Raw genomic sequence first — 22,567 nt, forward strand, 5'->3', positions numbered from 1 at the left:
CAGAGCTGCAACCGATGGGTGTAGCTAATGAAGGGGAGCACATCCCTAGCATCATTGGAGATATGGATTTGGAGGATGAAGAGTTGGAGGAAGGTCTTGCCGATGGGGATTCGTCTGATGAGGAGGGTAATGCTCCAGTTCCTGCAGAGTGACAGGATCATGAATTTTCGAAGTTGGTGGTTAGCGAGGCTGACCGGACATCGTGGCAGTACCATGCGGATAAGGTGTCACAGGGTGCTATGTACCCTACAAAAGAGGCAGTTATTGATGCAGTGAAATTCTGGTCGTTGTCTCTTCGTAGGCAATTCAAGGTTGTTAAATCAAGTAAAAGAGAGTACGATGTGAAGTGCTTGGTACCTCAGTGCCCTTGGCGGGTGCACGCATTCAGAGGGAAATGGGTAGACTACTGGCAATGCTCAATAGCTAAGGAACATAATTGTCACATTGAGGAAATAGAGTTCGCCCACCGGAACCTGTCTTCTTCTTTCATTGCAAATGTTATGTATAGAGAGATTGTGGACAACCTAAGGTATGAGCCATGATCAATAATCCGTGCTATTGAGCAAAGGTTCCAGTACACAATAAACTATGCGAAGGTATGGAGGGTGAAACAAAAGGCTATGAGATGAGGTTCGGTACATATAAAGATTCATATCACAATCTACCTCGTCAATTAGCCACAATTTATGCAAGAAATCCAGGCAGCTACTATGATATCAAGCATTACCCCTCTACTGATGTGGAGTACAGTGAAAAAAGAGTGTTGCAGCGTGCTTTCTTTTCATTCGCTGCAACTATCAAAGCATTTAGATATTGCCAACCCATCATATGCCTAGATGGAACATTCCTGACTGGGAAGTACAAAGGGAAGATTTTGTATGCAATAGGGGTCGACGGTAACAACCAAGTCCTGCCACTAGGGTTTGCTTTTGTGGAGAGTGAGAACGGGGACAGCTGGTATTGATTCCTAGAGCGAGTTAAACATGCAATTATTCTTGACCGACTAGATGTGTGTCTCATTCATGATAGAACATGCAGGATTGTTGCAGGTTTTGCTGGATATGCAACATGGTAGCGTGCGACGGGGTGTAGCAGCACAGTGGCCCGATCTCAAAAGCAGGTGGTGCGTGCGCCATATGGGTGCGAACTTCTACAGACAGTTTAAAAATAAAGAGTTAATGAAGCTCTGCAGTCAGAACCAGCAATGTAAGTTCAATGCATTATGGGAAAGACTTAATGAACTGACTCTAAAACAAACTGCGGAGGCTGCACCTAACGGTGATGAACCAATAGCTCTCGGTCCTCTCCCAACCGATACTCCGCAGATTGTAAGGAGATCAGGCTCATCTATTAGGAGCTTCTCACAGTGGATACGCAATGCGCCAAATGAAAAATGGACTCTGTTGTACGACAGTGGTGGTGCAAGGTATGGAGTAATGACTACAAACCTTGCAGAGGTTTATAACTGGGTCATGCGAGGAATGAGGTCCCTACCACTAGTTGGAATTGTAGAAGGTATTTTGCATGGGACCTATAAGTACTTTATTGATCGGTATGCAGCTGCTAAGGTTGTAATGGAGGACAATCGTATGCTTTACGGACGGATGCTATGTGAGTATATGGAGAAGACTAATAAGAAGGCCCACATGCATCGCGCAAATCAAGAGGGCACTGCAGAGCACAGGTTTAGTGTCCTGTGTCGGGATAAGGGTCGGAGGGGGGGTAGACGTGAGCGGCATGTTCAAGAGTGTGTGCTAAGGAGTGGGATATGCATATGTAGTTGTCAGAAGCCACAATTACTCTACAAACCTTGTACACACGTCATAGCTGCGTGTGCGGAGCACCATATGCTTCCCAGGCAATATGTGTCAAAGTATTTTATGAAAGATCAAATACTCAACACCTGGATCAGGAGTTGTATGGTTACGGCATTGTTGACACTTTTACAAGTAACCCAGGGCCTGCAAGAATATATGTGTCTGATTTGGGAAAGATGAAGAACGCACCGGGTCGAAGACAAACTCGTCAGATTCGCAACGATATGGACGAATCCGAGGCTGGCCCTAGGATTAAGCGATGCAGTCAGTGCAATAAAGTAGGTCACACTTACAAATATTATCCCAAAAATGCATGCAGTGATGCACCTGTTGTCTAGGTGAGTTTTATGTGCGTTGTGATTGTTTTGTACCATTTTAATATTCGTTAATTTTGCATATAGTGATATAGTTAATTTGCATTCAAAGTATATTGTTACTGTATTTATTTAACAATGTATTAATGTACATGTCTTTCAAATGCAGATATGGCTGACCCTGCGACCCCCGAGCTTTTAGACCCTGCCGTGGACAAGAAGCATCGCAGCTTCTTATCCGCCGAGCACTAGACGGAGCTAGGAGTGTTTTGACCACGGGGCCCTGGAGAGCTGCTGACGATAAACGAGCGATGGAAGCACAGGTACTTCAAAAATTTGATACGAAATTGACATATCACTGCTGTTGTTCCATATTATTGATATACTGCAATACTTATAGGTTGGCAGCGGCCGGACTCCTACAGTTTTGCCGGTTGGTCGAGGCCCGATCGATGGAGAACCCCGAGGTTGCGGCCCGTCGTTTCTATTTTGATCGGTCGCTGATAGCAGCACTGGTCGACCGTTGGAGGCTGGAGATACATACGTTCCACCTCCCGTGCGGCGAGATGATCCCCACCCTGCAGGACGTCGCCTACCTCTTAGGCCTTCCTTGCGCGGGAGCTGCGGTTGGGGTCATCGATATGCAGGCTGACTGGATGAACGACATGCATCAGCGCTTTGGCCCGGTGAAGCGAAAGGCGGACGCACCCCCCTACGTGCCTGAGTTCTTATCCGATGCACGAGGGCCAACGAAGAAGTGGATCCTACAGTTCCAGGTACGATAACATACAACTTATCGAATACTAATATAGTATGTCGTAATGATCCTTTCTGACACCAGTCTTTTTTGCAGCCGGCGTACATACACCCACACGCCAACGCATACACGGTCTCGAGGCATTTGGAGGCCTTCCTGCTTTGGTTGTTTGGGTGGGTAATGTTCACTAGTGGCTAAGGCCACCTGGTTACTAGGACGCTTGTGCCGTACGCCCGGTCGATAGCGGACGAGGACGCCGCATTAGCAGTAAGTTACTTTTGAAGTCCGTAGTCCATATTGAACGAACATAACCGTATACTGTAATTGTTCACTCCTGTTCGTATCCGCAGACAGATATCCTTTATGATGTAAATAGGGATGCAGCTGTTGCCATGGACCGCGTCCGGCAAGGGCACCACCTAAGTGCGTCGGATGTTGCGAGCTTCATTAAACGGGTTTTCGACAAGACGGCGCGTGCCTTGAAGCTCACCTCCTGCCGATCTACCACAAATATAGCAGATGCGCCTCTCAGGTCCAGTGGTGTCCACACCGAGTCATCTCGGCCGTCAGACGTGCACCGACGTTCTTCCGTGTCGGCACCCACACGACCCCTTCTACCACGTCATGGAGGCTCGGAGCAATATGGTACGAATTATACTTTTGAATAATATTGAACAATATCCTTTACTTATTATTATTACACATTCATTAGGTCTACTTGCACAAGTCTCAACGCAGCCTCGTAGATCGAGCCCTGTGCGTCCACCCTCAGGTACTCCAGGCACCCTTCATCCTAGTTTCTAATACTTTCAGCAAAATAAGTTAATATTGTGCTCAGGTTACTTCGGTGACGAGGCCGGTCCGTCTTCGGCGGCCCCACGCCCGACCCCGCCCGCAACGTACGAGCCATACTACGGCACGTCAGCGTGGCCTTCTTCTACTGCACCGTCGTACCATGTAGGTATAATTATACAATTTTTACTACTACTTTCAGTACCATATTGTTCGTATCTAATGTGATTAATTGTTCGTAGGCCCCTCCAGCCAGTACACATGGATGCCTGCGGAGCCTTCACAGTCCTCCTACCCTAGTCAGGAGGATGAGGCTGGCCCCGACGCCGCATACGACATCGTCCGTGACTTCTTCGGGGGCACACCTGACTACGACGTCCTCCAGCAGTCCTAGGTTTCCAGTGCTCCCCTTTGGACACAGCCCACGCAGGACGAGCCCTCGACACCGGTGGTCCCTACTAGGCCTACCAGACACGTCGGTCCACTCGACCTGCTCACCTACTCCAGGGGTCATGTGAGGGTTAATCAGCGGCATCGGGACCACGATGGGGCGCACGGGCGACGTCAACGAGGGAGGCATGAGTAGCATTTTACATTTTATGTAACTAACATATGCATATTCGCTTCGTGATGTACTCCTATGTATTAAGACACGTTTACTTTGTATGGTCGACTTAGCATTTCGTAAATGCATTTCGTATTCAGACACGTTCAATGAAGAAGTGACCACACCACTAAACTTTAACCATGACTTGACAACACATGCCTCCTGCCGCAGGCTTTAAACAAGATGTGACAACACTACCCAGCTTTTTCCAAACAATAAATGACAACACGGGTACCAATAAATGTGGAATCTCTGACCATGAGCAATGACACAACTTTCCCATTCTTCAAGATGGAATCCGATGCCCCTGCCACCAGCTACGCCCCTGCCCTCACTCCTTTCTTCACGAGCGAATCCAATGCTCCTGCCTCCCCCAACTATAAATAGTCGAACCTCCTTACGTTGAAGCATCGCTCATTTCTCATATCTCTCAAGTGCAATGTCTTCCTCAGCTCCATCAAGCCCACCAAAGAAACATTGGGGGACTACCATACTTGAAGATCTCGAACCACCAATGTGCTTCTGTGGTGACCTTTGTAAGCTCCGCGAGTCGCAGGACATCTCATACACCTATGGGCTGCGCTTCTTCATGTGTGCCAACTACGAGTATGACAAGCCTCGCCATGCAACAACTGGTTATCGACCGGTACGGTAACAGATATCCACCTCATCTCTTCCGATTTCGCACCCTCTTTTACTAACCGCTCATCTTATTCCATTTGTTTAGTCCCCTCCACCGCTCTGTGATTTTATTCAGTGGCTCGACAATGAGCAAAATGACTCACAGAAGCAGTGGGTCGACATGAACATGAGGTGGAGAAGGGAAGCGTACGCACGTCGGGAGTACGAGCAACAGCAAGAGGAACTTCGCCTCAAACGGGAGGAAGAAGAGCGTATGAGGAAGGCGGCGCACGATCGTACCGTGGCTCAGGCTCGAGAGGCTGAGAGGGAAAGGAAGCGGGAGAGAGCCCGCCGTGCTAAGGCGGCAGGTCCTGATGCCCTCCGAAAGGGAAAGTATCCTAGATGCACTCAATAGAGACTACCTAATGTAACCCGACATACTTTCCCTCCCTAAGGCATGTTATGATTAGGATCGGTGCACTAATAAGTATGTCTTAGTGCGAACCGTACATGTCACCTTTGTTTCCTCATCGTGTCATCGCGGTTACAGTGTATTGTAATATTTTCACCCTATGTTTAATACTATGTTTGTCCTCCTTCGCACTCTATACCCACGTAAAATGCTGCGACTACTAATTACGGATTTTTTATTCTCCGACTATTACATAACCTACTCCAAATTTAAATTCTTAATTTCCTTACACCCCTTCCTTTCTATTTCTTTAATTACACAAAAAATTACATTTTTAGAGAAAAAAATGAAAAAATTATATTTTTAGAGGAAAAAATGGCCCTAACCGCCCCATCAGAGACGGTTAGGTCCCCTAACTGCCCTCTCAGAGGGCTGCAGACGTCTAGTTTTACAAATATTTCTACCGAGAATCTATTTATTTAAATTTTTAATAAAAAATATAAAAATAAAAAAAAACTCGCTATCCAAGTGATGACCTACACTGGGCTCGCCAATAAATTGGTGCGGCAAGCCAGGGCAGCGAACCAATCGCCCCCGTTAAGCCTATGCGCCACGTAGCTGCAGCTAGAGACCATAATTGCCGGACACACTAAAGCGACTGAATACTCGACATTGGGAGACCAACCGTATCCAAAAGGCCGTGATTTGCAGCAGAGCACAAAGAGGTGTAGTGTTGATGCAAAACTAGCAAACTATAAGCATTATGGTTCGTTTGGTTCAGCGTCGCAGTGCGTTCCTGCCAAAAGTTAGCGTGCCGACGCAGACGAGGCCGTTGCTTGGTTCGGCGCCAAGACGTTGGCGAGCCCACGGGTTGCCCTGCTCCCTCACCCGCATTAGTTCATTTTCTCGTCAATTCACAGGCACAAGGCTGGCAAAAAAGCCTTCGCCATCTACCACAGCTTCGAATATAACAACAGGTTCTGATGCTGCTCAGGCTTGAGTTCATATGCTATGAATCTGAAGTATACTCCAAATCAAGAAAGCCACACTTGTTTTGTACAACGGTCACAGCTTAATCGGACCAAAGGGTATGCCAAGAACAAAAGGAAGCAGTTTACAACGGTGGAGTTGGGGTTGGAGGCTTAGGGGTCGATAGGCTGATGCGGTGGGCCTTGGAGGGCACGGGCAGCGGGTGGAGTAGCTGGACCCTAGAGGGTGTTGGCGGGCTACGGGGACGGAGTGGCTTGGGGTGGGGAGGTGGTGGTTAGGGTGGTTGTGTCGCCCGTGGCGATGGTCTTGCAGCTCGTCGCGATCGGAGGCGTGGAGCTCGATGCAGTTGACCTTCTCCGTCTTTCACCGTCCAGTCGATTTGCAGCGGCATCTCAGACGCCAAGGTGCCCCTCCGGCGAGCTGCCTCTCATAATAAAACTGTTCTAGGCTCTTGACTAAACTGATCTAATTGAGGAAACAAGTTGTTCCATTCCATACCATATCAGACGACAGGATGCGGAGGAGCACGCGCTCGCGGCAGTTAATCTATCCTAAGTGATTTGATGGAGAGCTGGACCAAAAGAGTAGACCTAAGGTTACACATTTCTGCCGCATAATTCTGCCCAACTCGCCTAACTTGTGGCGAACAAAAATGGCGCCACAACTTGGGCAAGCCTAAGAGAATATTGTCACATGTCTAGCTCCATGTTAACCATAGTCTGCATGGTACTGGGACCAGTGGGACTCGTTGCCTCAAGCATCCAAACGCATCCTAATGCCCGGTAGGAAACATAGCCAAGCATCAAAGACTCTTTGGATACGGACTGTTGACATAGCAAGGAAGGAAACGAATATTCTTAAAACCTACAACATTCACATAAGGAACTAACTAGCACAATGCAGCAAGATTGAGATAAACTCTTTCGAGCGCCTCAACCTGACCATAAATAACTAGCACAATGCAGCAAGTATAAGATTGAGATCAACTCTTTCGAGCGCCTCAACCTGACCATAAATAACTAGCACAATGCAGCAAGTAGAAGATTGAGATCAACTCTTTCGAACGCCTCAACCTGACCAGAAATATGTACTTCATTGGATTCACATAAACCCAAGTCGAAAACGTTTTCTCCCTGGGCCAATTTCTTCAGCATCCCGCATACAATAACGTCTCAAGGTTTACCATCCGACCCGGTTTATCTTACAACGGTGTTCCCATCTCTTACAACCAATAGGGTTTCCAAGTTTGTATTAACTTAGGTCTTACCAGCGCTGGGCTACATCCGAGGGATGTGCAATTGTCGGAATGACAAGTTGTCCGGCAATCTATTCTCCGGTGGTGACCTACCAGTGTCAATCCACTGCCTGGACAGCCTCCTCGAGGCTGATGCAGGTTCTGGTGTGCCGTGAGGTTGCTGTTGTTGTGAAGAGCTCCACCAGGTGCCTTCATTATTCACGGACATCAGCGGGTAAGGAGCGAAGCGATCCCTCTCCCAGGCATAGAACTGGTTTCCTCCGACATCCTCGTTCTCCATTGAACTGGGGCCTGATGAAACGGGTGGGAACAGGCAAAAGGAGGTGTTCTCTGGAGGTGGCAGGGCAGGCCCACCAGCTCCCAATGGCTGCATGCCTCCTGATCGCTGTGACCCAGCGAATAAACTAGAAGAACTCTGCTGGAATTGTTCATTGATGTTTCCATGCGCTCTTATGAATTGTGGCGCCATAGGAGGAACACTTGCAATTCTAGGCCTTGATCCAGATCTGCAAACAAAGAATATGTTGTAGCCATTAAGATACCTAAGACTGTCGTGTAAGAAAGCTCATACTAAACCATGCAACAGTAATGCATGACTACTTTGTTGTAAAGCTGACATGTTAATGTAGAACCAAAGATGAAACAATGATGTCACCAGGATATAACTTGGAAGGAAACCATAGCATAACCCCATTCCTTACTTTCCAGATTTGCTTAAAAATCAGCATTACTGTCTTACTGTCGTTACTATACTGGAATGCTAGCATCTAAATTACCGAAATAAACCAAAGGGCCAAAACGGATAGGGTATGGCTGGTCTTACAAAACCATATCCACACCCAAATTTAGTTACAGATACAAATTAAGATAGGCCTCCAATAAGATAGGAATCTAGTTACGTACATATAACTCCTATGGGTATGTACTCCCAGGCATCTAACGAAGTAAGTACATTTCCTATGCGATTAAACATGGACACAGATGGATTGGAGATTACAATATCTTGCTACAAGACTACGTTGTGTTAAATCAGGATCAACATGAGATTAAGAAAAGAGTTTCCTCATGTCTTATTTAAAAACAATTTATCGTGTTCAGCACACTGCCTATACATGGGACCCACCACCTTTAATTCTCTCTTAACACCACCCTTCTACACCCACTGTTCTAAACAGCAGTTGCCTAACCCATCTAGAAGTCACCCTCACACCTAGCGCCTAACCACCGCCCTGCCTAGGCGCTAGGTGCTGCCCTGCTGACTGCCTAGCACTTTTTAGAACACTGCCTGCATCCCGAATCCATACCACCCCATGCCCTTCAATAATGCCTACTGCATCCTTCATCCCTGCTTTGTGTACAGCCCTCTTCCTCCCAAATAATTTCTATATTTTTTATTTTTGACCAGCCAAACCAGTTTCTAACCATTTGTTCCTTATCTTTTCAAGCTGCACCATACTAACAATCGTGTGAGCAGCTTTTGTGATATTAAAATTTCTAATGCAAGGTGTCACATCTGACCTATGCCCCTATGTTAGTGCCACGTATTTCCCATATTTGTGCTGGTTAGAGGCATGGACCCACATTTCTGCCTAATTAATTGAGCATGCTACTAAGTTATATGATGCACCAACTTGTGCAGTTTGCACGAGGGACATGTACCTATGACGCATAATCTCTTTTTCTAGGTTGCAAATGAATCAAAATTAGTTGTAGGAACTTAACTATTGTTTGTAATTTCCAAAATAGAACAGAAGTTATTGAAATGGCCTTAGTTAATAAAACTACTTTTAGAGAACTAGGTCATGTTAGTCAGCTAGAACATCACAAAGGATTAAATGTGCAATTCTAAGCATTTTCTGTAAGTACAGGTGGAATGCTATTTTTAATGAAGGGAAAAGTAAACTCATAACAGGGAGAGAATGAAACATAACTTACCCGTTTCCATAAAATGAGGGGAGAAGCCCTCGCTGTTGGTTATCACTGTCAACACCCCCAACCCTCATTGCTCCCACAGGGACTGCTGGCTGCTCAGCTAAACTGTTATTGTTGTTTGATTGAGAATAGGAGTGGGGCATGTGTGCCCAGGGGTTATGATGGAAATCAATAGGATGTATTGGCTGCAATGGTCGGCCATCTGCTGTCCCAGCCAGGGGGGTCCAGCGATCATGATATCCAGCAGTATCTATTGTTCTCTCTGCGACATGGGAGCCTGATGATGATGCTGGTGGTGGGAGAGGCTGAAAGTAAGCGACGTACGGACCTGGATGAGCTGTTGCAGGTACTGATACAGAAACATGCTCGTTGAAGTTTTGCCCAATGAAATCATGAACTGCATTGGCAATATTAGAACACTTTCAATCCTCAGCAAATGTGATTAGGTATATGGAAGATTAGTTATTGTTTCTAATTTAAATGAAAACTTACAAGCAGCTGGTGGTGAGGGATCTACTTCACTGTTAGAAGAAGAGACACAACATGAGTAAACAGCCTAATAACCAATAAAACATTAACTCTATCATACAAAGACCTAAAACATAATGCGGGGAATTTTAAATCAAGAGGTGCCATCAAAACTGTGTATTCTACCCATCAACACCAGAGACGAGCACATATAACTGAAGTACTGAACACTAACTTACTGACCAATATCACATTAGAAGACATGGACTATCTCCACACCGATATGATGGGTGAAAAGAGATCAGGAAGTTCTACTGTAGTTACAGGTTTTAAGGTGCCCTCCATAATAGCGTAGTCATAGTACTAAAATAGTGGCACCAAGGATTCTAGAACTGATGGCACAAGGAAGTTTACAGACGCAGGAACTTAAAGGATAACTGATGCAATGATGTATTTATAAACATACATTAAAGTTCACAAGAAAATAATATCAACCATGCACTTAAAGGGAAAATTGAACATAGCAATAAGTAGAAAATTTGGAGGGCAGAGCATACTCAAATAAGGATGGAAGCTGTGCTAAACGACCAATAGGACACCATTGGACGCGGAATGGCTGCATAAATAGTCCAAATGTATCACATTAGCAAGAAAATACCTCAGTTAGTAAAATAGTTCCACAAAGATGATATAAAATTAAACATATAAACTAAGATACCTGCAGTGGCAATAACTAAGCCTGCTATATTTTTATTTAGGTAGCCTCACAGTCACAGTGCAATATTTTTTTTGTTAAAAATATCGGTTTTTGGTATGTTTAACGCTAGGTTAAATTTCCAGTCTCAAGGAAGAAAACCCATAAAATACACTGCAAAGACCATGCCAGTTATTTCCAAAAGAAGCACTGAACTCCTTAAGTAAACAGTCACGGTTGAGCATCCATATTTTTAGAATTCAACATGCAGAGCAAACCCTATCGAAAAGAAAGGAGTAACAATGGACGAAAAAAAACTAGGAAATGAGGTCAAATTCCACAAGGGAAGTAAATGGATCGATGCAACATAAGGTACAAAACAATAAGTGTCACCCATAACTGAGAAGTTGAACTCCCTTACCACAAAGGTTGCCACCTCGGAGTGAGCAACATCATAAAGGTCTTCATCATAACCCCATTCATCATTGTTTACATCCTGTGATGAACGGGAACCATTTGCATAAAGCCAATTCCCCGTCTCAATTTTGCGGCAATTAGGGCATTGCATAATTCCTTTGGCGTTAAATGCTGAACCAATGCAATCTGATGAAATAAATGGTTACAAGCATTAGTATGTAGAATAAATTAAGCAGCACATTCATGCACAAATCTATTATGTGGAATAAGCACTTTCAAGTTCAGCTATAACAACATAGTGGATTCAAAAGGATACTATGAAGCATACAACAGCATGTTGCACCTTGCATGTACAAAAGTTTCCTTACAGCTGATTTATACTAACAGTTTACTACTGACCAAACCAGAATGATTGGTCCAAGGTGCAAAGCTATGGACTGGATCTATTACAGAGACATTAATTATTACTAGCAGAACTAATTAAGCAGCAGTAGTATGCACTATTAGTTACTGATTTCCTCTCATGTCTTAAAGGTTTGCAATGAACATTCTTTGTTATCTACATCAACTTATAGATAGCGAACAATTTTTTCAGTCACCCATCCTAAACCAAGATTTAATAGATAGGAGCATCTTCTTAATTGTGCATAACCACTTTTAAGTTTTAACAGCAACGGTTTACTATGGCATCACTTAGCGCTAATTATTTTCAGGTTACAATTGGAAAGGAGCGCTAATTATCTTCAAGTTACAAATAGAAAGGACATCTTCTGCAAAGACGCCATGCTAATTCAGGGGAAAAAACAGAATGAACATATCTGAAAGACAAATTAATCCAAATTGACATAGCATCTGACTAAACTACACTATTCCAAAATTACCATGTGCCAATATCGAATAATTCAAATCCATCAAAATAAACTGATCTTAATAGGTTTATGAAATTTCTTCTAGTTCACATCACACCAAAACAAAATAGCACATTCATACATGCATAGCTCCTCAGTAGTCTAGATTGGCAAAAAAATGTTGCCTTTGGTGATAAAACACGCACACACTGAATGAAGATCAAATCACCTGACAATTCCAACACTTTGTAGTGAAGCATATAACTTTATGATTTTGCATCACCATAATTTCTACCACTCCCAGAAATCCGTACAGTCTAATGCAAAGCTACTCTATTCACCCTCAAAAGATCGATCTCATGCAAATAAAAAAAAAGGAAAATAAAGTCCCTAACACGACTCAGAAACCTAAAGAAACAGCGGACCCTAATCTTTCTTGAATTGCACCAAGTCCTTCACCAGCCAGAGAAAGCTAAAGATCCCACCAAATGACAATTTTTGTGTTTTCTTGAAACATGGCCTCCAATTTACTCAATTAGTAAGAGAATGGAGCGATATTTCTCATTATGACACATTTTTTAATGAAGCCAAGAAACACTGACATATACTAGAATTGATGAAGCCTGGACCAAATAACAGCCAATCTTGATCCAAGAGAATGCTCCCACCTCGTCCAAATTGTACACCATAATCGCACTTATGGTGTCTCTAGATATATCCCACAGCATAAACGAAAGAGGACCATTAATTTAAACCCCCAACCATGAAAATTTCCAGCAAAATCAGCCATGTAAAAATGTAACTATGGTAATAATTTTCATAGAACTCATTCGGATCATCTCCCCAAGCTGGAACCCATCCCCAAATTCCAATTTTCGCAATTCTAGTCCCACTAACAGAACTCCTAAATTGCCCCCTCCAAGAATTCAAGACTAAGCCTCCACCCGCCAGCTCCCACCTCCCCAATACAAATCACGCAATCAAGAATGAGCGTAAGATCTCGAGGCAGCGAAGCCGCTCACCGAGGTGGAACTCGTGGCCGCACTGCAACCTCGCGGTGGACCTGTCCTCGCCGCCGGCGACCACCGCGTCGAGGCAGATCGAGCACGACATCACTGCCGCGGCCTTCTCCTCCCCCTCCCCCTTCCTGTCCTCGGCGTCCCCGCCCCCGCCCTCCTGCTCCTCCTGCTCCCCGCCTCCTCCTCCCTCGGCCACCACGGCCGTCTCCACCTCCTCCTCTGCGCCCACGCCCATCCCGGTAGCGCTCGCCGCGTTCCCCACCACTGCGACGCCGAGCAGCTCCGATCTCTCTCTCGCGCGCGCTCGTGGCCCTCGACCCGCTCGATACCACCAATGAGCTCCTCGTGCTGTGCCTCCCTCTGCCGGTATCGGTTTGGCGTCCACCAGAAATTAGAAGGGGGAGGGGAATAAATGGAAGGGAATTGCAGTTTTCTGCGGGGCCACCTTGGAAGCCGGATAATTCTAACAAGGGGCAGTGCCCGGTTTTTCTTGTGGTTTTTTCTCAGCCGTGGAGTCCTGTAGTTGGGGGTAATTTAACATATTTGGAATTTGATTCTAGATTTGCTAATTACCTAGCCAATCGTGTATATGATTTTAGGGACTGATAACTAGTTTGCAATCACTTATAGTAATGATTTAAATGAACTTACCAATGGAGATGTTAATCTAATGATTATAGTCGAAGATCCTTCGGCGCGACGATAAGTTAGAGATGATGTTATTAGTTGCAGGTATGCCAGTTTGCAATGGACATGGTCGAAGGGTGGATAGCAAAGATATCAAAGCTGAGTTGGAACCTGAAATAGCTACTTGAAAGGAATATAACGAGCAGATATGAACATAGCGACACTGTCTCTCGTATAAGGTGGCTGTTGCTAGCGGAGGATGTTGGTGGCGATGATGGAAGCGGAGAGGGAGGGAGGCCATCAAGGTGGGGAATCGCTTGGTTCGAGCAGATGTTGGGAAGAAGAAAGGCGTATGTAATTGGGGATGAAGAAAGTGTGTAACCACTAGTTTTTATAGCTGACGTCGCTCGAAAATTATAGAGTTTTCTTGATTATATACTTAGAAATTTTTTCATGTACATTGCAGAAGGATAAAATATAAATATCAAAGTCAATCAAACAATCTAAAGTCCGAACTGTAATATTAATAATACGAAAAAGATATATCTAAACATTTATGATCGTGAATATCTCTCGCCATCCTAAATTACCGGTTCTCATCGAAGGGTTTGATAAACTAAAATATATTAGACTAGTTGGATCCCTCATTATCGCCACTTTCCATATCTCTATAGAGGAAATGTAAATTAAGTAACTAATTCTCCATTTTAGTTAGTATTGGACACGACAACTAAAATAACACATATATATATATATATGATAACTAGACCGATTATAGATACGATTGATAACTAATCTTGATTATGGAAAAATTTACTTCCTGTAGTGGCTATGTATATAGCTGAGCCTCCTAATGTGTAGGTAATGTGCTAGTAATTTATTAGGAAAATCACCAACCCAAGTCATTACTAAAAATTAAAGAAAATGGAACAAGTGAGGTTTTCCCGAGGATGGACGACGCTGTGATTATTTCAAAGGACAGGGCGGTCCCCGAAAAACCGGACCCTTTTGCTGCCACAGAAACTGGAGCTATTAATGCCGTCACACAAAACATGACCTCTTCGCTTGACCGACCAAGCCGGATGCATCCTGCCCGTCCATCACGCATCCAACGCCTGGGAGCGCCACCCCGCGTCAGTCACTCCGCGTGAGCCGTGAGGTCACACTCACACCAGCAACGCCACCGGAACCGTGGCGGGCATCGGCGGCCAGCTCAGCGCAGGCAGCCTCCACGCGCCCCGCGCGGCGCCGAGGACGCTGCAGCTGTATGACATGCGGGGTCCAGAACGCTACACCTGTATGACATGCGGGGTCCAGACCCCGGGGGTCGTCCCACGTGGACGCGGTGCGCGCGTCGCGTGACCGCTTTCTTGCTTCGCTTTGACTTGGGACCCACCAAACCGGCTGACGCTGGGGTGTCGAAGTGCGTGAGAGCGCACCCAGGGGCTGCAGCCTCGGAAAACTGGAGTCGGTTTCCAGTTTCTGACTGCCAGTTGGTACACTGCCTCGGAGAACGAGCCCAGGTCCGGTCGCAGCTTCTTTGCTGCAAGATACCGTTCTCTTTTTAGGTGTCTTTGTAGTCGACCGGAGTTGTATGAATTATCATATAAATATATTGAGTGAAAATAAATTAAATAAAATTATATGTATTACAAAGAAAATTATTTAGTTAATTGTATTTATCTGAATAAATTGGACTAATTTTCTATTTATTTGATTAAATTTGAAACTGTATGCGCGAATGTTTTTTTTTTTTTTTTTAGATTCCGCGCGAATGTTAGGTAAAGCGCTGCGTCGAGACGCGCAGCAGGACGGGCTCGTATGAAGCACGGATCTGACTGAGCGACGGATCCCACGCATCGGTGCCTCTTTGCATTTGATGGGTGCCGTCAAATGAGCTGTTGGGCCTGTTGATGGGTTGATAGCTGTTCAATGACGTGGCCTTTTCTTTTGTTTCGAGTACGCGACTCGGCCTTTTCGCTGGAGGGCCCATATCCATGTCAAAATAATTGCTCTGTCTTGCGTAAACATGTGAACCATATTTATAGTAATATTAATTGCGATAGACTAATATTTGACACTCACGATTATATCATATAAATTATGGTTATATGTAGCTTTTTAACTGGAATTTAATTCTAATTTTTTTCCATTGTTAAAGTTTCAAAGTGCTAAAGTTATGTGTAATTTAAGCAATCTTATAAGCCTCACAAGGTTACCGAGAAGAGAAATTTGATACCACTAGAACTCATACATTCAGATCTTTATAAAATTAATGGTATGTTGACAAAAAGTGAAAAAAAATATTTCATGACTTTAATTGATGATGCGTCTAGATTCTGTTATATGTATATGTTAAAAACAAAAGATAGGGCTCTAAACTACTTTAAAATCTATAAGACAGAAATTAAAAATCAATTGAAAAGAAAAATCAAAAGACCTACATCAGATCATTGTGGAGAGTATTTTTATAGTGATTTTGACTTATTTTGTAAGGAATATGGAATTATTTATAAGAGAACGTCTTCCAATTCGCTCCAATCAAACGAGGTAGTTGAAAGGAACAACCGCATCCTGACTGACTTAATTAATGCCATGTTGGACACTACAGAATTATCTAAGGTATGGTGGGGAGGTCTTGTTAAATTCATATCATGTTCTGAATAGAATTTCTACTATGAATAATAAGAAAACCACGTACGAAGAATGAGAAGAGAGAAAATAATCACTTTCCTATTTGTTCACTTGGGATGCTTGGCAAAGTCAATGTACCAATAACTAAAAAGCATAAGTTGGTATCTAAAATAGTGGATTGTGTGTTTTTAGATATACTCATCAAAGCATCGACTATATGTTTTTAGTAGTTAAATCTGAGGTACCCGATATGCTTGTCGATACAATTATGAAGTATAAAGATGATACTTTATTTAAGAATATTTTTCACATAAAGGATATATAAAACACTTCTAGTCAAACCTCTGAGATGATTCTTGAACCTATCATACCACTTAAGTATTCTAAACAAACATATGAGCTAGTTTCTGAGGAGGATGACAGTGAAGCTCTAAGGAGGTGTACGAGGCAAATAACAATAAAATCATTTGGTAATAATTTCACTATGTATATTATGGATGTCACTCTTAAGTCTATTTCAAAATCATGTGTATCTCCAGATGCAAACTACTAGAATGAGACAATTCATAGTGAGATGTGTCGGTGTAATATATAAGGGGTACCTCACAAGGCGGGCCTCACACCGTCAAATTTTAACTGCAGTAGATATTCTCAACACCATAGACTCATCACGCGACCAGAACGAGGCTCGTGTGACCAGCCCATAGTCGCAGATGGAAACCCTGCGACCAACCCTTAGTAGCGAACATGCCCTTAAGAAGATTGTAGCGGAACATCTTTAGTGAATGTATGTGATTTTAGTGATTAATGACAATATAGTCAATAAGACTGACATGTGTATCAAATATATGCTTTAGTATGTCTCATAGATAAAATATATAAAGAAGCCACCGAAGCCAGGACAAAGTTTGACTAAATTGGAAAAAAACCCAGAGAATTTGTTCTCACTGGAATGTTAGGCACATAAGGGTTGTACACGCCGAAGCATTTTGTCCAGTGACAGTTTTGCCTCACCGGATGATTCTGTGTCAAATGGGCAGAAGCACCGGAGCATTATTGACAGACGGGAAAATACAGATGGCTTCACCGGATAGTCCAACGCTCAGCAGAGGTTCTTGTCGGAGTATTTTGGACAGAGAGTGAGGATCACCTCATTGGATGGTCCGGTGCATGAGTTGTACTCATCAGAGTATTGCACTAGAGCATTTCCTGTAGAGAAGGTTCCAGACGTTGAAGAATGAAGATCAACTCACTGGATGGTCCGATGATCACCGGAGGATCATGTCAGAGCATTTCTTGCAGAGAATAATGAAGTGGCTCGGTCACGCTCGAGTCAACATGCCGGATGGTCCAGCGATAAAGAGAAGACCACACCGGAATGTTCGGTATTCATAGTTGGTTTGAGTGGGTTCTAACGGCTAGTTTCTGTGGGTGTACTCACCGGATGATCCGGTGTTAGTGCCACTATCAACGCCGAATCATCAGGTGTTCACAGTAAAGTTGAGCCTTTGGAGCAACGACTAGATGGCTGATTTGAGGCTATAAATACCCATCCACTTGGCCATTTAAATGTGCTGGAGTCCAGATAAACACATATATACTTGAGAAGACATTCAAGCCACCATAGTGCTTAAAGTGATCATACAAGATGATTAAGCACACAATTAGTCTAACACCCTAAACTCTTAACTTTCGCAATAGTTTAAAATTTGCTAGAAGTAAATAGGAGTTGTAGATTTAGTTTAATTTAGAAGAAAATTAATTTCTAAATTTAAATTGTTATAGGCTATATTTTTTTTAATGCATTCATCCTATCATAGTTGCAATACGTTTTTATGCGTGAAAAATGTTTACAGAAGTTCACTAGAAGGCGCTCGCTTAAACCTCTTTTGAAAATAGTTCAAAATAATAAAACAAAAGCTATTTTAAAATTTACAAAAGCTCCCAGGCTGATTTCCACCCCTAAACCCAGCCCAATCCCTCCCCTCTTCTCTCTCCCCCACGTGGGACGCCTTCCTCCTTCTCCCGCCTGGGCCTCGGGCCGACCTGTGCCCGAGCTGGCCGTTGCCCGCACCGAGCTGCTCACCCCCTCTCGCCCCTCTCTCTGCTGCGTGGGCCCGATTAAAGACGCCTGAGCCACCACTCCCGAGCCAGCGCCCCTTCTTCTTTCTCCCGCTGGCTCGATCCCCTCCGCCATTACCGCCTCCAAATCCCTCCTGGATTCAAAATTCGATCGCCAACCTGGGTCGTTTCTCTCTGATTCAAAGCCACTCCTGTAATCCTCGCCCCTCAATCAAGTGCCCTGCCTATTTTCCCCTTCCTAATGCCTCCCTAATGCCGAAAACCGCTGCCTTTATGGCCATTGAAGGCACCAGCCAATTCTTTGAGCCCCGATCGTTTCGCTTCCTCTCTCGCATATATAAGCCGTCCTTCGTCTTCTTGGTGAGGCTCCGCACCATTTCCACCTGTTCTCACCCATTTTCCCCGCTCGGATTCACCGTTGGTGCCGCTTTCTTCCCTAACTCTGGTGGGTTGCTCCGCCACGTCTATTCTCCTGGTCGAGCCACCTTTGACCCTGTTTCTCCCCTCTATGGCATCGTAGCGTCACCAGAGAGGTTCTCTGTCATTTCTCGGCATTGCCCAACCCCCGGAGCGCCGCCCGCACCGAACCTAAGCTCACCAACCACCTCTCATTGTCGTCGGTTGTCCACCGCCCCTCTTAGCCGTTGTGACCCCCTTAGTAAAGATCCACGTGCCCTCCTCTCTCTCTCTCTCTCTCTCTCTCTCTCTCTCTCTTGCACTTCTTTCCATCGAGTTCCGTGGCAGGATGCGCATTTTGACACGACTCTGACGATGCTCCGGCCACCTTCCGCCGTCGGTCGGCCAGAGGCCATGCCCAACGTCGCCGGACCAAGTTCTTTTCCCCCCATCAATTTTTGGCTGTCCGATCAAGATCTAGCAGCCCAGATTGCATACCCCTTCACTCATAGGTAACCAGTCTATCGTGGACCATGGACCGGCCATCAAGTCGTGGTCCATGAGCCATGAACCTTTTCTGTGGGTTTTGCAATAGAAAAATATTACCTTTTGTTTTATGACATCATAATCAAGATTTTCAATATAAAATTTATTCAGTTTATTCTCTGAAATAATGTAAAATTTGCAGAAAAGCCCTTAGAACTTCAAAAGCTCATAACTTATTACTCGTAGCTCCGATTTGGGTGATTTTCATACTCAAATTCTCGTAGCGACGTTTAGAATCTTTTGATATGTTTTTTACCTAGTTTTAGTACTGTTTAGTGTATTGTTCTTAGTGCTCTCCATTGTATGCTTTTCAGTTGTGCCGATTAGGAGGTGAGCGGTTTGTGCACCTGCAAGACCAAGATTTTGAAGACCTCGAGCAACACTCAGCTGAAGGAAAGTGTCCTTGAACATCTTGCTCATATTTTAGGGTTTATATGTAGTTATTTATCCTTCTTTTCATGCTTGTCTAAAATGAAAGCCCGTGATTTGGTTTTACTAGATTTTGTATGATTATTCTTGTCATCATTGTTATGGGAAATGAAGTGTAGATATGCTAGTTGCTATCATGGTTGGGGTAAACGTTAATCTTGACTAATGTCTATGCAACATGAACTGGGTATGGTAATTTTGTAGCAATATGGTATAGAGATCCTAGCAGGATGATTATGTGATGATGGTACGGGAATGCACGTGTGCGAGGAATGCATAGTTGGTTTGTGGTTGTTCCTGTGTAGGATCCTAAAGTTCGATTCTTGAAGCATGTAACCCGGCTAAACCATACAAACACGAGGCTTTTATAGGTACAACTTGGCCAATTAATTAGGTACCCCTCCAATTTTGTGGCCATCAGTGGACGGTTGAGTAGCACAAGAGAGGGCTTTTGTAGTGATAGAATCACTGTTAGCGGTGAAACCTTAGTGGGTGCCTACAAGTTGACTGGAGCTTTGTAAAGACCTTGTAGTGAGACCCCGACTCCACACCTCAGAAGTGTGAAGCAGCACGGGAATCACGACTCGTAGGGAAAGCTGTGCAAACTCTGTAGAGTATAAAACTGATCAGTCAGCCGAGCTCACGGTCAAGAGCGGCTTGGACTTCTTCTTGATTAGATAGGATTAGGGTTTTAGTATGGTTGGTCAGGTAGACAGGTAATGGAATTATCTGGTGAGTCTGGGTAGTCGGATGGAATCCGATGAGTCATTTCTTCTTGTTATAGTTGTGTTTTCACATTAGTAATAAGATGCCTGTTGTTGGAGTCATAGGTTAAGGTTGCTTAGTGCAGTCTACTAGGGTCTAACTTTTTCTTTACTTAAGCCCATAGCATGTTTCTCCCTACACTTGTGGAGTACATTATGTACTCACATCCTTTGCTCTATCTCTTTCATCCTTCTACTGTTCAGAAGTCGTCAATGAAGCTGCATCCTTCGATAAAGATGACTTCGATCCAGAGCTCCTTTTCTAGGCTAGTGTGCCTTCGGTTGATGCCTATGGAAGATGAAAGACCCTTTGGCGCTGGAGTTTATCTTTTCCGCTGTGTTTCTTTTAAGACCCTCGGGTTCCTTTGTAATAAGTTAATAACATTATTGTAATAATGGCACTGTGATGATATACTGATGATGTAACACATGTATGGAAACTTGATTCTGGCATACATATGTTCCTTTAAAACTAGGTGTTACAGAAGCGGTACTAGAGCTGTGTTGATCGTAGGATGCAGCCTAGATAAAAAAGGACATGCTAAGGACTTATGTTTGTACAAACTACATTTGTAAAATTGTTATTATTTCAGTTTTCCTTACTCTATCTATTGCTCTTTATAAAATTGTTACTAATTTTCTGTCTTCTCTAAAAATTTGAGATGGCCTGCACGAAGATCACTCCATGCAAGCATGTTCTGGTCCCTGCTCAGGAGGTTCCCACTGGTGTTATCTAGGCGCCATAACCCCCTGCCAAGTTCCACTCTGACAGACATCATACTGTCTACTTCCCCCGTACGCTTTGGTACCTGCTTCAAGGTCTAGGCTTGCACGATGCCCTAAACTACAAGGGAGTCAGAGTTCCCCTTGGAGGCTGTGGTTACTCTTGGACAGTGGAGGTTACCATGTTCACGAAGGCTACTGACGACGGTATTCACCAAGTTCACTCCGCCACCGCCCCTAGAGCTACTTTCGAGGCTAGGATCGAGGACGCTCGCCAGGCTCTGGTTGTTCTCTGCCCGGAGAATAGGCAGGTTCTCCGCCTCACTCAGTTTGGCAAGTTTCCACAGTGTACGACCGACAGTCTGGAGGTCATCTTCGCGTTTGTCAACAATGAACTAGATGGCTATCTAAGAGAGCAGGTTTGCCCTGTATGCAGAGCTCGATAGAGCCCTCGATGAGCTGGAGGATATGCATTAGCGTCACGTGGAGCAGGAGCAGAGTATCCGTGAGCTTTAGATTCTGCTATAGGACTGTGACTAGTTCCCTAAGGAGGCTCCCGAGAGAAACGTGGTTACACCACCCTGTCCCCGTTGTGCAAGAGGCTTCGTCTGGAGGTTGCAGCAGGTCCAGCAGGCGAGGAGTAGTGTCGAGCTAGGAGGATGTCCTTAGCAGAATAAATCATTTAGTCACGTGTGTTTCAGTTGCTCTGTGTTGTCTGTTGAGTCTGTGGTTGATGCTTGTGTCTGTAGTGTGAGCTTTATCATGAGTTGGATCTTTGTCTCTGTGTTGTTGTAATGTGGGAGGGGGGGGGGGGTTCCTCTATATTGCATCAATTAATAATATAATAATAGTTGGGAGTCCTTTCTTTCTTTTGTTCTTTATCTGTTCTTGTCTTGTTTTTTCTCCCTTGCTTTTCTCTTATGTTCCCCGCTTGTACCTTGGGTACCATCAGATGGTGAACACCAGGTGTGGCAACAACAACACAACACCAACAACATCAACAACAATAACACCAACACCAACCAGCACGACCTTCCACCCCCGCCCCTTCTGATGGATGCCAACCAAGTGATGACAATATTCTAAGGTCTGGTGTAGGCTATAACCAATAACCAGCAACCTCAAGTCCAGTAAGCACTGCCACAACAACCGCAGTCCAGGCTTAGGACTTTCCTAAGTACTTAGCCACCCACCTTCTCTCAAGCAGTTGAACCCATAGAGGCTGATGACTGGTTAAAGACTATCGAGAGCAAGCTGTAGATAGCCCAGCGTACTAGAAGGGAAAGAGTTGTCTTCGCCTCTCACCAGCTTATTGGGCCAGCACAGGAATGGTAGACAATCTACACTCCCGCTCACGAGGATCCCCAAGAGATCACATGGGCAGAGTTCTGGAACAGTTTCCATGCTCATCATATCCCTGCAA

General features: G+C 44.4%; 2 protein-coding genes across 3 annotated transcripts; one reads left to right on the plus strand and one right to left on the minus strand.

Moving 5' to 3' along the window:
• Positions 1 to 2,683: 2,683 nt before the first annotated feature.
• On the plus strand, positions 2,684 to 3,111 carry LOC133909905 (uncharacterized). Its single transcript, XM_062352441.1, has 2 exons — positions 2,684 to 2,907; positions 2,985 to 3,111. Exons 1-2 carry the CDS (start codon positions 2,698 to 2,700, stop codon positions 3,084 to 3,086), a joined length of 312 nt encoding a protein of 103 aa, XP_062208425.1. The 5' UTR covers positions 2,684 to 2,697; the 3' UTR covers positions 3,087 to 3,111.
• Positions 3,112 to 7,384: 4,273 nt separating this feature from the next.
• On the minus strand, positions 7,385 to 13,338 carry LOC133901104 (E3 ubiquitin-protein ligase IPI1-like). Of its 2 annotated transcripts, XM_062342402.1 has the most exons (7): positions 12,947 to 13,338; positions 11,081 to 11,262; positions 10,523 to 10,581; positions 9,990 to 10,018; positions 9,826 to 9,894; positions 9,501 to 9,759; positions 7,385 to 8,071 (listed from the first exon to the last, which is right to left on the minus strand). In XM_062342402.1, the coding sequence occupies exons 1-7, from the start codon at positions 13,176 to 13,178 to the stop codon at positions 7,588 to 7,590; spliced, it is 1,314 nt and encodes a 437-aa protein (XP_062198386.1). In that variant the 5' UTR covers positions 13,179 to 13,338; the 3' UTR covers positions 7,385 to 7,587. The 2 variants fall into 2 exon arrangements, with proteins under 2 accessions (XP_062198386.1, XP_062198385.1); XM_062342401.1 differs by having other exon boundaries at positions 9,501 to 9,894.
• Positions 13,339 to 22,567: the final 9,229 nt, after the last annotated feature.

Source organism: Phragmites australis, chromosome 2, assembly GCF_958298935.1.
Source record: "Phragmites australis chromosome 2, lpPhrAust1.1, whole genome shotgun sequence".
Taxonomy (NCBI): domain Eukaryota; kingdom Viridiplantae; phylum Streptophyta; class Magnoliopsida; order Poales; family Poaceae; genus Phragmites; species Phragmites australis.

Coding starts and splice junctions, on each gene's coding strand:
- LOC133909905 (XM_062352441.1), top strand. CDS start 2,698: ATGATCCCCACCCTGCAGGACGTCGCCTACCTCTTAGGCCTTCCTTGC. Junction 2,908..2,984: donor AGTGGATCCTACAGTTCCAG/GTACGATAACAT, acceptor TCTTTTTTGCAG/CCGGCGTACATACACCCACA.
- LOC133901104 (XM_062342401.1), bottom strand. CDS start 13,178: ATGGGCGTGGGCGCAGAGGAGGAGGTGGAGACGGCCGTGGTGGCCGAG. Junction 11,263..12,946: donor CGGCCACGAGTTCCACCTCG/GTGAGCGGCTTC, acceptor TTATTTCATCAG/ATTGCATTGGTTCAGCATTT. Junction 9,895..9,989: donor TCCCTCACCACCAGCTGCTT/GTAAGTTTTCAT, acceptor TTGCCAATGCAG/TTCATGATTTCATTGGGCAA.